The sequence below is a fragment of the Bacillus rossius genome, chromosome 2 (genome assembly GCF_032445375.1).
Source record: "Bacillus rossius redtenbacheri isolate Brsri chromosome 2, Brsri_v3, whole genome shotgun sequence".
Lineage (NCBI taxonomy): Eukaryota > Metazoa > Arthropoda > Insecta > Phasmatodea > Bacillidae > Bacillus > Bacillus rossius.
In genome coordinates, this window is record NC_086331.1 from 28,129,163 (window position 1) to 28,142,756 (window position 13,594).

General features: G+C 43.7%; 2 protein-coding genes across 2 annotated transcripts in view; both read left to right on the forward strand.

Moving 5' to 3' along the window:
* Window positions 1-13,594, forward strand: part of LOC134529196 (SRSF protein kinase 3-like) — a 270,468-nt gene that overhangs the window by 9,538 nt on the left and 247,336 nt on the right. The window lies entirely within an intron of this gene.
* LOC134529199 (uncharacterized) lies at window positions 6,377-12,519 on the forward strand. Its single transcript, XM_063363048.1, has 2 exons — window positions 6,377-7,410; window positions 7,819-12,519. The coding sequence occupies exon 2, from the start codon at window positions 8,369-8,371 to the stop codon at window positions 9,458-9,460; it is 1,092 nt and encodes a 363-aa protein (XP_063219118.1). The 5' UTR covers window positions 6,377-7,410; window positions 7,819-8,368; the 3' UTR covers window positions 9,461-12,519.

Here is a 13,594-nt window from a genome sequence, read left to right on the forward strand (position 1 = left end):
CCCATCATAATTTTAATATCTTGATGAAATCTTTCACCTTGTTCCTCACTGCTGTCTAGTAAATATTCAAGAAAACAGTCCAGGTGGCTGTGTAAATAGTGTACCTTAATAATCATGTTGCACCCTAGGGATTTGAAATTTTTAATCATATCGTTTACCATTTCAACATGGTTTTCTGCTTTTCGTTGGCCCATAAAATTTCAGACAACTGCAACAAATTAAGTCCAGGATTTTCGCTCAGCCTCATTCATGGGCTTTACGAAGGCTTGGTCCTTAATGAATTTTATTATTTCTGGGCCGTTAAATATTCTTGCTTGCAAAGCATGATCCATCCTTATCAAGAGCCTTTACAAACTACTTCATATGGCCCAGCTTCTCTCGCTCAACTAAGGGTTCGTTATTAACATTTTTTTCTCCAACGACCATGACTGCTCTCTTAGGCCATTCTTGTCTAACCCAGTGGTGTGTTTTGTGTCTACTATCACAAAGGCACAAGAAACAAGGATATTCCATTGATGTTCACGATACCTTATCTTCAAGACCAAAGCTATGGTGCTATATGTTTCTTTCATTGTAGTTGAGTGGGCTTCAGTCCATCTTTTCTGTAATTCCAGTTTGAATATGAAACTTGACGTCGTCCGGGCCTGCGGCCCCTTTGAGCCCGATACGACACCGCCCAACCACCATCTATATTCAAACCTCCCGCTCGTGCGTGCGTGTGTGCGTGTGTGTCTAGCCCGGCAAGAGGGCGCTTAGCTGCAGTGCGCCGCACCCCTAATTTGCTACGTTTTAATATTATTTGTAAACCCTTTTTGTTTTCATCCATCTTTGCCCCAGTGTTGTGCAATTTACTTGTGTTTTCTGTAATTTAAATAACTTACCTTAAATAACTATAGACGTTGCCCAGGCGGACCCGAACAGGCACGGACTTGGACGAGGATAGGAATGCTTTTATATGAATTATCATTAAATAAGTAAATAGTAACAAACTTTCCATTGTCAGTAATTTTTATATATTTTTAATGTTTATCTGTAATTTACTCAACTTTCGCCGGGGCACGGAGTCGTAGAATACAGTAACGGTAATTGTGTTGGCGCGAAGGGCGCCATGTTGTCACCTGCGAGCGATGAGCTCAGCCAGTCCATCTTCATCACTGACCGAGAGCAGACGCGCCAGCACCCCGGGGACCTCAACCTTTGTTCATCACTGACCAAGTAATTTCTGTATCGTTAATTCTTTTTAAATCGCTTTCGTTCGTCATCCTCGGGGCAGCTCTCGGTCAGCGGGCTGTTTAATTGATTAATTGTCTCAGTCGAGTTTTTTTCATCACCGTGTAATAAGTATACTTTGCAGCATGGCCACGTGTGTGGACCATGCCCTCACCTAAACCGATTCGTGCCTCAGGCTTTTTAACCGTGTAATGTGTAACGTGTAACGGGCGTGTAGAGAGACGTGTTAGTGAAATTAAATCTGGAGAATAAATATAAAGTGAGTACTTATTTAATCACGTGGTGAGTGAGTCTAGGAGTGTGGCGTGCCCGACGCCTAGAGCGGGCCAGGTCTGGGTAGCTAGGATAGAAAGGGCTGGTAACTCGTCCCCACTTGGGCTACGTCACGCCCTGAGTGAGAGACTCCGCCGGGTCCACGTGCCCTTCCACGTGGTGGCGCCCATAGTTAACATCTCGAAATCACCGGCAATGCGCGATCAGCCCTCAAATGGCGCCCAAGAGCGTGGGGCGAGTTACATCTTCCGCGAAAACCAGACCTGTACGAGCGTGTGAGATAGGCGGTTGTTACGCGGAGCGCGCGGAACTAAAGTTCGCGCTGGAACTATTGTTCGCGCGGAGCGCATAGCGGGACTCTGGCGCGCCAGCCACGTGATCAGCCAAGCGCACGCTTCCAGGAATCCGCGCACAAACAACGGACTCCGAGCGCAGTAAGTAACACAGTGCTGATGTGTTCGTGAGGACTGTTCGTGTGCAGAGTACCACCTGCGTAGACATGTATCCGTATCCGGACGAGTGTATCGGGTGTTACTTTCCCCGCCCGAGTTGGGACTTGCATGGCAGGACCGCCGCCGGATACGAGTGTGGCTACTGTACGGAGTACCGCATACACGGCGTGACGAAATGTGGAGCTAGGTCGTGTCCCGGAGGTAGTAGCGAGGGATACCGCTGCCAGGAATGTGCCGGCCTGTGGCATCGTGGCTGTATCGGCGAACGTGAATGGACCGTACTGCGCAAGTTTTTTACCTTCACGTGCGCACGGTGCACTGCCTACCTAGCCACCCAGGCGCAGTACGAGGCAGAGACGCTGGAAAATCCTCCACGACACGCCTCGACGCTTCCCGAAACGCCGACGCCGCTCACGCCGACACCGACTCCGATCACGCCGACACCACTCACGCCGAAAAAGACGCCGCTCACGCCGACGCCAACCACGCCGAAAACGACTCCGCTCACGCCGACGCCAACCACGCCGGAAAAGACGCTGCTCGACTCGCCGACGCAGCCCGTGCCAAGGACGCCGCCCGTTGCCGGAACGTCACCGCCGCACCAAGCCGACTCCTCACGCACGACGCCGACCCCAGCACCACGAAGGTACATCCTGACGTCACCCGCACCGCCACGTGTTACGTTACCGACGCCTACCGCTCTGACAAAGACGCCCGTCGTCCTGACGCCCACGCCCGTCGTCCCGACGCCGACGGCCGCCGTCCCGACGCCCGCCGTGCCGACGCTCATCGACTTGACGTCTCCCGACACAAGTCCGATCCCGCCGCCGCCTGCCACACTGCGTTTCGTCGACCCGACGCCACTTATCCCGACGCCGACGCTCGCCGTCCCGACGCCGACAATTCCGCTTCCGCCACCTCCTGTCCTGGAGCCGCCAACCTCGGCACCTCTCGTCGACCTGACGTCTCCCGACGCTGGTCCAAACGCATCATCGCCAGCAAGACCTCGTTTCGCCGACCTGACGCCACTCATCCCGACTATGATGACGCTTGACTCGCCGAAGCCAACCGAGCGACGCCCGACAACGACCGTCCCACCGCAGTCTGCCACGCCGTCCAGCACCCGCCTCGTGTCGGAGACACCTCCCGACGCCGGAATGACCTCGCCACCGCACCGAACCGCCGTCCCGACGCCACCAAGGTCATTTCCGGCGAAACCCGCATCGTCTCCGCCACACGACTCGCCACGGACGCCACCAGACTCGACGCCGACGCTTCGTGTCACCTTGTCGCCACCACCTGGCTTCGACGTCATCCGGCCGTCGTCACCGCTACCAGAGTGCGCAGTCGCAAACAGGACGCTTTGCGACACGATGTCCAGGGCCATGACGCCGAGACGCCTGAGCGCCGCCCCGCCGCCTGGATTTGCTCCTCTGTGCCCGCCTGGCTTCGAGGCACAGACGGATGAACCGGACCGAAAGAGACGGACGCGCGCGACGCCGACGCTGACGCCGCCTACATGCCCACCTGACACGACGCCAGAATCGACCGAGGCGCCACGACGCCCGATTCCGACGCCGATCGCCGCAGTACCGGAACACCGGTCAAGTGCCCTGCCGCACGAGACGCCACCCAAATGTCGCAAGTTGGCAACATTGGGACGCCGCACCGTGAAGAGTCGCCTGAGCTCCCTACATCCGCCTGTCGCGATGCAGGTCGACGCCACGACGCCGGGACGCCCGACCGTCCCACCGCCGAACGTGACCGTCACCCGGACTTCGACACCTGTCACCCGTCTGTCACGACGGGCCGCGAAGCGCCCGCCTGTCGGCGAGGCTGAGCCGGGTCGTGCCGAGCGCCGCCCGCGCTTGCTGCCCGCCTGCCACGAGCCGCCTGACCTTGGCCGCCGCCGCCCCTGCCGGCCGGCGCCCTGGCCACCGCCACGCTATCACACGCAGCAGCCGCCGCAGCCGCAGCTGACGCAGATTTGGGGCTCGGGACAACTGGTGGGTCACCACCCACAAGGTTAGTCAGCCAGCGCCCATTCTGTCCGTGTGTATCGTCCTCCATAGTATAAATATTGCTCAACTGTCATTTTGTAAACATTGCTCGCCGCCATCATGTAAACATTGCTCGCCCTTCCATCGTGTAAACATTGCTTGTCCGTCCGTCATGTCAACATTGCCACCTGCCCGCACAAACATAAACATCAACATTGCCACGTGGGAGTGCGCGACGTAAACACCACAGGCAACGCCCCCCAACCATCTGTCAAACGGCGCTGTCATATCGGCCTACTTTCGGAGGGGGCAATTGACGTCGTCCGGGCCTGCGGCCCCTTTGAGCCCGATACGACACCGCCCAACCACCATCTATATTCAAACCTCCCGCTCGTGCGTGCGTGTGTGCGTGTGTGTCTAGCCCGGCAAGAGGGCGCTTAGCTGCAGTGCGCCGCACCCCTAATTTGCTACGTTTTAATATTATTTGTAAACCCTTTTTGTTTTCATCCATCTTTGCCCCAGTGTTGTGCAATTTACTTGTGTTTTCTGTAATTTAAATAAGTTACCTTAAATAACTATAGACGTTGCCCGGGCGGACCCGAACAGGCACGGACTTGGACGAGGATAGGAATGCTTTTATATGAATTATCATTAAATAAGTAAATAGTAACAAACTTTCCATTGTCAGTAATTTTTATATATTTTTAATGTTTATCTGTAATTTACTCAACTTTCGCCGGGGCACGGAGTCGTAGAATACAGTAACGGTAATTGTGTTGGCGCGAAGGGCGCCATGTTGCCACCTGCGAGCGATGAGCTCAGCCAGTCCATCTTCATCACTGACCGAGAGCAGACGCGCCAGCACCCCGGGGACCTCAACCTTTGTTCATCACTGACCAAGTAATTTCTGTATCGTTAATTCTTTTTAAATCGCTTTCGTTCGTCATCCTCGGGGCAGCTCTCGGTCAGCGGGCTGTTTAATTGATTAATTGTCTCAGTCGAGTTTTTTTCATCACCGTGTAATAAGTATACTTTGCAGCATGGCCACGTGTGTGGACCATGCCCTCACCTAAACCGATTCGTGCCTCAGGCTTTTTAACCGTGTAATGTGTAACGTGTAACGGGCGTGTAGAGAGACGTGTTAGTGAAATTAAATCTGGAGAATAAATATAAAGTGAGTACTTATTTAATCACGTGGTGAGTGAGTCTAGGAGTGTGGCGTGCCCGACGCCTAGAGCGGGCCAGGTCTGGGTAGCTAGGATAGAAAGGGCTGGTAACTCGTCCCCACTTGGGCTACGTCACGCCCTGAGTGAGAGACTCCGCCGGGTCCACGTGCCCTTCCACGTGGTGGCGCCCATAGTTAACATCTCGAAATCACCGGCAATGCGCGATCAGCCCTCAAACTTTATCTAAGAAGGTAGATACACATTTCTATGCCAAAAACACTTCAGTCCAATTCACTGTTACCGTAGTAACAGAGCATTAATTTCACTATTCCGTGCAGCAAGAGCTTCAGTCCCGGACTGAAGCCCCTTTTGCATGGAATAAAGTTTAGGAATTTATATTGTAGCTGCGCACTATTGAAATATTCTGTGCCATTATGTTTCCTAACCTGTTATTCAAAATGTTTAAAATGAAGTGTGCTTACTTCTAATGAATTATTTGAAAACTGTTCCTCCAGAAGGTAATGAGATAAGGATATTTTCTGACAATTGTTATGGCCAGAACAAAAACCATTAATTGGCACATTTGTTATTGGCTTTAACACACACTAGTCGCTTTAATAAAATAGAACAGTTCTTCCCCATCAGGGGTCATTCGTTTCTCCCCTGCGACCGAGATTATTCAATGATTAAAAGACAGCTGAGGAAGCATGACCGTTTATATTCATTGAGAGAAATTACTGAATTAGTAATGAAGAGCAGTAAAAATAATAAGTTTATGGTGACAAATGTAAAATCGGAACACATATTAGATTACAAAAAATGGTGGCCTCAATATTACAAAACGTCTGTCGTTTCAGAAGAAACGCGCCCTAGATCAGTTCCGAAAGATGATAAGCAACAGTTTGGCATAATTTCCTTTATGCATTTTTATTTTAGTCAAGATATGCCTGGAAAAATTGTTGCACGAAAATTTATCAATTGTATGGTACTACATACTTTCTGTTTGCTGCAAGCAATGACGACCTCCGATTTTCCACCATGCATTGCTTATCCAGAAGGGAAGGTCCCTATTAAAAAAAAAGAAACTAGATGACGTAAGTAAACTTCTGCCCCACATTCCCGAGGAGCATAAACAATTTTACATTGATATTTATAACTGGCTAACAGCTGAAAAAAATTGAATTGGAAGTACAAGATAATTAACTGTATATAATTTATTTTTTAACACATTGTACTTGAGTAAATAAACCAAATTGGTGGTAAAATATGACATATTGTAACTATTTACAACCATTTTATCTGATAAGAAACAATTGAAAATAATATAAATACTAAAATAACAAAAAATGTGTAACAAAACACTTTTCCATGCAAAAAGGGCTTCAGTCCAACAAATATTTTTCGTCAAACTACGTACAAGATCAGTAATATAGTTAATTTATATGAGTGGTGATAGTATTAGGTACCATATAAAAAAAACCTGTTATTGTATTATTAAAATCTTAAGGCACAGACAGTTTTTTGTGTTTTTCTCAAATACACTTAGGGGAAAGGAGTATAAGAGTGCGCAGTCGGGTAAGAGTACGCAGATCATTTTTATTATGTTGGTATCACTGCAAGCTAATGCCAGTGCGGTGTTTAGGTGTGTATGCGTGAACGCTGTTTCCTACTAAGTTGTTTCGAGTTACGTGTATTTTGCCTGGAAGTTATAGAGGAATAAGTGATTTACTGTAAAAGGTATGTAATTTTTTTAATAAACAATTTAGTGTTTTTGAACTCTTTAAGATTTGTTATTTCGTTTAAAGTTTATTTCATAATAAAGTACGTCATGTCGAGAACAACATGGCGTGGTTAGTAGTTCTCTATGTGTACTGTGCTGCTATCTGTTGACGATGTAACGAAACACTACGTATGTGGCTAAGAGTGCGCACTGGGTTTGTGAATGCGTACTCTTAGCCTCCCACATTTGTTCCACTGTTATCAAAAGAAACTTTTCTCTATGGAAATGTATTATATTACTTTAAGTGTAGTGATAACAGCAATACTAAATAATACATAAATACTTGTTTCTATTAACATTATTTATTATTTTGATGTGAATTTACCTTCATTGTTGCAGATATGATATCTTTATGAATGGCTCCATACAAGCGAAAAAGTGAGAGGGTTCTGACCACACAGGACATCTTAGATGAAGCAAAACGGAAAATAGAGGCTGGTGACAGTAAAAGGAAAGTGGCCAGAGATTTGGGAATTAAGGAAAGCACATTAAGGAAAAGACTCAAAGCAGTAAGTAAATTTTGTTTGCATGGCTGCATGAAAAAATGAAACAGTTTTTTGAAGGCCATTAAATATTATGTGTAGACATCGTGGTGTAGACCTACATACATTCCAGTAGGCTACCATAGATATGCCTACAATTGTTTAATGATAAATTATTTGTAGTGTTAAGTAAACATGTTTTCTGTAAATGTATTAGGGCATATTTCTTAGTTGCACAAAGCATTTAAATACTTTGCCATTAAAAACATTTAGTAGGGCCTATTTCAAACGAAACATTTGACAGGGTAAAAAACCTAACCACATATTTTGCGCTTTCTTCAAAACAGTTCCTTTTCTTTTAGCCTAGGGATTCCGTTTTATTTTAGTTTTTATTTTGTGGTCTAGGCTACAAAGTTATGGCTCTGTTTTTTGCAGGGGACGGTTCCGGTATCACTTGGGCGCTTTAAAAATGCTTTGTCAGATGAAATGGAAAAAGAACTTGCACAGCATTGTAAAGATTTGGACAACAGGTTCTACGGCCTTACAAGAAAGCACATAATGAAAGTAGCTTTTGATTTTGCAGAGAAGAATGGAGTTTCTGAAAGATTCAACCAAGAAAAAAAGTTGGCAGGAAAAGATTGGTTAAAAGGGTTTTGCAAACGCCACAAACTTTCTGTTCGTGCGCCAGAATTATGCAGTGTTGCAAGAGCGGTGGGTTTCAATAAAGTTCAAGTTTCAAGATTTTTTGAAAACTTGAAGCAGTGTCGTCTCGAAAAAAAGTTTCCACCGCACAGGATCTTCAATATGGACGAAACAGGGGTCACTACGGTTCCCAACAAAACACCCAAGATAATTAGCCCCAAAGGAAAAAAAAACTGTCTGCAAGGTGTCTAGCGCAGAAAGGGGGCAAACTGTAACTGCTGTATGCTCCATTGGCGCTACAGGTTTTAATGTGCCACCTGCACTAATTTTTCCCAGAAAAAGAATGAATAACATGCTCTACAAAGATGCTCCGACAGGAACTTTGCCTCTGATCAGTGACACAGGATACATGACCACAGATCTTTTTATTGAATGGCTCAAACACTTTGCAATGTATGTCAAACCATCACTAGACGATCCAGTTCTCTTAATAGCAGATAACCACTCAACTCACTGTTCTCTCGGTGCAGTTGTATTTTGCAGGGAAAACCACATAACATTTTTAACCCTACCCCCACATGGTAGTCATCTTACCCAGCCTCTGGATAGGGTTGTTTTTGCACCACTGAAGACAGCATATGCAACTGAAGCAGAAAAGTGGCTAGTACAAAATCCAGGAAAGGTGATAACTCTTTACCAAGTTGCAGGCATTTTTGGTGCTGCGTACAGTGCCACTGCGAGTGTAAAACTTGCTGAAAGAGCATTCAAAGCTACTGGAATAGAGCCATATGATCCTGATGTCATAAGCGAAGATATGTTTGCTCCATCATTGGTGACTGCTCAAATTTCTAATGAAGAGGGCTTAGGGCTAGCCCTACATCAACCTGAAACCATGTCTACTGAAGTTGAGAAGAACTGTGATTCCAATAATTTGAATAACGATCAAGAAAATGGCAATTTGCTTTCTTCAGAACCCACAACATCTGGCACAATACGCATTCAAATTCAGTCAGTTCTGCCACTTCCACAACATAAGCGGCAAGAAAGCAAAAACAAAAGACCAGCTCAAAAATCAAATATCATAACTTCATCCCCTTACAAAAATATATTTGAAGAGAAAGAGAAGGCAAAGCAAGAAATAGAGAAGGCAAAAGTTAATCGAGCTCTACTGAAAACAAGACATGAGGCCGAGACAAAGAATGCGAATACAAAGAAAGTAAAGTCAAAAAATAAACTTAGAGCCAATTTTGAAACTGTTCAAAGTCAAGGTCCCTCTACAAGTCATGGTGAACCATCCACTGAAGTAACTACCTGCCCTGCTTGTAAAGAATCCTATGACGAAGACTGGATCCAGTGTGGAATATGCAACGACTGGTGGCATGAAGGATGTTCCAGTTATGAAGGCTATGGACCTTTTGTGTGCGACTACTGTTGATGCGGACTCTTACCCTCACTGATGCGGACTCTTACCCGCATAGTAGGCCAAGAGTACGCATTTGGCATTATTTTGTAAAACATTTTTATTCGTCTCATGTTTAAATCATAATTGCTAGAAAAAAATTCTGATGTTTCCTGATTGAGTAAAGCATGTTCTGTAAAATTTGTGTTTAGATATCATTTCAATTACTGCCCTAAAAAATTACCAACTTTCTAAGTGCGCACTCTTATACTCCTTTCCCCTATTTAGGACTGAAGTCCTTTTTGCATGGACCGATTCATTTGTCAATATTGTGTAGAAGAACACATTTCAAGCTTCGCTTTGAGCTATCAATAAATAGGTGCCAATCATCTGAAAAATATTCAGGAAGACTAATATTTTCCAGGAGTCCTCTAAAATACAAGATTTTCTTCTTGAGAGAAGAATGGTAGGAGACCCTTTTCTCTTGTATGGTGAAAAGTAATTTTGGTTCCTTGATCCAGTAAATTTTTTTCCTTCAACCTGGAAGCCAGTAATTCAGAAGCTTCTTTTACAGGTTAAGATCTCCGATGAGGTCATTTAACTCATCCTTGTTGAAACGTTAAGGAATTGTTGACATCCTCTAATAATCACTGTCAACCTTCATTAGTATCAGAAGGGTGATTATAGGGACAACACGCGTCCTCTAAACGTTCTTGAAGCTGGTGAAATGCCGGGATTGGTACTTCCTCCGAGTGGGGGACCGGGTGTCTTGCAGAGTCTAAATCAGGATAAGTCCACTTGCTACGGTTGTTTCGATTGATGCCAGTAATATTTACTAGACAGAAATAACAGTCATCGATGTGGTTTTTGGGTGTTCTCCAAACCATTGGTATGGCAAATTTCAAACCTTTTCATTTCCTGCTAGTCCACTGGCATAAATGTTCTGTACAAGTTTTATAAACCTTATGCGGTGCCCAGGATCTATCCTGATCACCGAGCTTAACACCAAAGTATCGATAATAAACACTGTTTACAAAATAACTAACATTCTTTCTGTTATCTTTTAATGTGTATTCTCCGCATGTGTAGCCAAACACATCAGAATTATTTACACAACTTCTTCTACTGGAACTCATTTCTTATCAACTTTGATCTATTCTGCACGGGTAAAACTCACAAACTAACCTCAAATGTAGTTGAAGCATTGAAATGAGGGATGACATTCCCATCCTCGGGTATCCCTGTGACCAAGTGGAATGAATCAAGCAGGCAGTTTTACTTCTTTTTTCACACTTACCTCAAAAAGTAGAGCTGATAGAAAAAAACTAATTTCATATTTAGATTCAGTACCCCAAACATAGCTAAAATCAGTTCCAAAATCCTAGGCACCAAAACAATTTTTTTTTCTTGTTGGCCTGTGTAATAGTAGTATGATTATATAGGTCCGTGTGTAAAGGCACGATGCATCGGCTGACCGGACTCGTGACCTTGACCTTTGATGTCACCGCCACCATCTTGGATTACATAATTTCCGGTCGCCTTCTTGGATAATGTCATTTTCGGCCATCATCTTGGATTATGCAATTTATGGTCGCCATATTCGATTTTTTTTATCTTTTCTATCGCCATTTTGTTTTCTAGAACCTTCCGTCATTTTGAAATCTAAAATTTACCGCTATTTTGAATTATGACATCACACCCACCATCTCGTAATCAAGTGCTTACTCCTATGTGTTGCATTTTTCGTTACAATGACATCATCGAATGTCCTATTCCTATATGTCACACTTGTCGTTACTGTTGCCATAATAGTTTTCTAGAATGTTACATATATGCAGCCACCATCTAAGACTATGTCATTATTACCTTTGCCGTTGTGATGTGCAGAAACCTTCTCACCTTCTTCGAGTAGCTAGCTTTCTATTAGTGATGAAAACTTTGACGTTCGCGCGCAGAGGCGAAGACTGAGCGAGTTCGATGACCTGTTTTTGGACCTTATGGCAGCACAAGAGTATGTGGCCAAGTCATCTGGAAGGCCCGTCCTACAATAACACGGAAACGGAGACGAATCTCACGGAACTAAGTATCTAAAGTGGCATGCATATGGACACGAACCCGTACAGATTAGGTCGTCAATAGCTCTTTGAATTACGTTACTCCGTGCGACCAATAGAAGCTGAGTATTTAGCCGCGGGATTCCCATGTTTGTTTACATTTAAATACGTGGTAAATTATTTAAAGTACATTATTGCTTGGTTAAATATTATTAAATATGTAATTCCGGATCGTGTTTTGTTGTTATATCTCAGAATTTTTTTAAATTAAATTAATTTTTCGTAACCGTAACATGAAGTTCAATCTCATTGAATGACATTTTTTAAAGGTTCCGTGCGTTGTATAAGCGACATATCTTTATAAATATCTTGCGGGCCCGGATCCATTTCCGTGTCGTTGTAAAACATGCCGGAAGGGCATGTCCTGTCAGTTTGCTGCCACCATTCAAGTTGCCAACGTTTTCGGGCAATGTACGTGAAGCGAAATGGAGCGAAGAGAAGCGAAGAGGCGCGAGGCGCGAGGCGCGAGGCGGGAGGCGGCCAGCAATACAGTAGGGTTCTCGTTTCACGCTATTGCTGAGGGGAAAGTGCGTGAAGCGAAACGGAGAGAAGAGAATTGAAGCGCCGCGACCGGGTGTATGCTCACTGCCGCGAAGCGAAGCGAAGAGGCGCGAGGCGGCCAGCAATACATCAGGGGTCTCGTTTCTCGCTATTGCTTAGGGAAAGTGAGGGAATAGGTAAAACAAAAACCTTCAATTTGGTTTAAAAACGACATATTGAGCTGTAATTTAAAATTTGCACACTCCACTGTATTAATATTACTTATGTGTAAAACTTGTACGCATTTCACCATTAGTACTGCAATGAATGTACAAAAACTAGACTTACCACAATGCACCATTTTCCCCATAACTTCGGGTGAAATGCCATATTTACTCTGAAAATTTGATGCACTACGAAAAATTGGAAGAAAGCATTTAAATTAAGTAAACATTATATTTACAATGATTAAATAATATCTTACGAACAACAGTCAGAATATATTACAGTAAAATTCAAATTATTAGTAAAATTATGATTTTTTAATACTATGATAAAAAGTACCAATGTTATACCAACGTTATCAATATAATTTTTGTACATTTTTTTTAAATTTATACAACAGGCCGATTGTGATTAAAGATTCAAGGTCATTAATAACTCTTGCTAATACTTAGGAAAATTAAATTGCTACGATTTCAAATAAAAAATAAATGCTATTCAAGAATAAAACTAAATATCAAGTGCCCTGTTGCCTCATAAAAACATAATTCATAAGCAAGGGCAAATTATTTGATAGCTTTTGCACACTAAAACTTGTAAGCATGAAATTAGGGCCGAACATTTTAAATGTATCAGAATATAAAATACCCGCAGTTTAATAATAGCTGACTGGTTAGAATTTTTTTAAAATCCTAATCCAACTTCCATTCCCAAATATTCCCTTTACCTTTGTAGATATATTTTTGTTTACACATTGGTTACATTTTCTTTAGGTTTTGGATGAGAGCTTAGATATTTAGGAAGTTATGAGGTATGTATTTTTTACAACTTTCCTACACTTAACATTTAGTTTTTTTTTCTTCAACATTTTCAGTCTTATTTTTCGTTTTTCCTCGCTTTGTTTAGTGTTGCTGTTAGAATTTGAGTTTGATATTTTCTTATTTTAGAATTTTTTTTTGTAGTAAGAATTTTATATTTTAGCGCTGGTGAAATATATTATTAATTGTTATGATTTTTTTTATAAAAACAGGGTCGGAAGAAACGTTGCGTGACCTTGCATTTTTATCGAGAGATTCAGAAGAATTTGCTACTGAACTGCCACTGTCTTCGACAAAAAGCTGCAATAGATGAGAACAGCTTTAAAAAATGTCATGAAGCATTAAAATTAAAATATTTACACTACTCTGAATAAAAACTTAGCTTTTTTACTTCTCTGAATTCGTGGTGGTTTGTCCTCAAAAGATCTATTATCCTCACTTAGTTTTACCACTTTACGCTGCAGCGCGTGTCAAGACGATTTGTTTTCCTGACCTAACTAAAAACTAAGTGAAATTGGAGTCTGGGGTAGGGAGGG

Excerpts from the sequence above, each read along its gene's own strand:
- LOC134529199 (XM_063363048.1), top strand. The coding sequence starts at position 8,369 with ATGAATAACATGCTCTACAAAGATGCTCCGACAGGAACTTTGCCTCTG.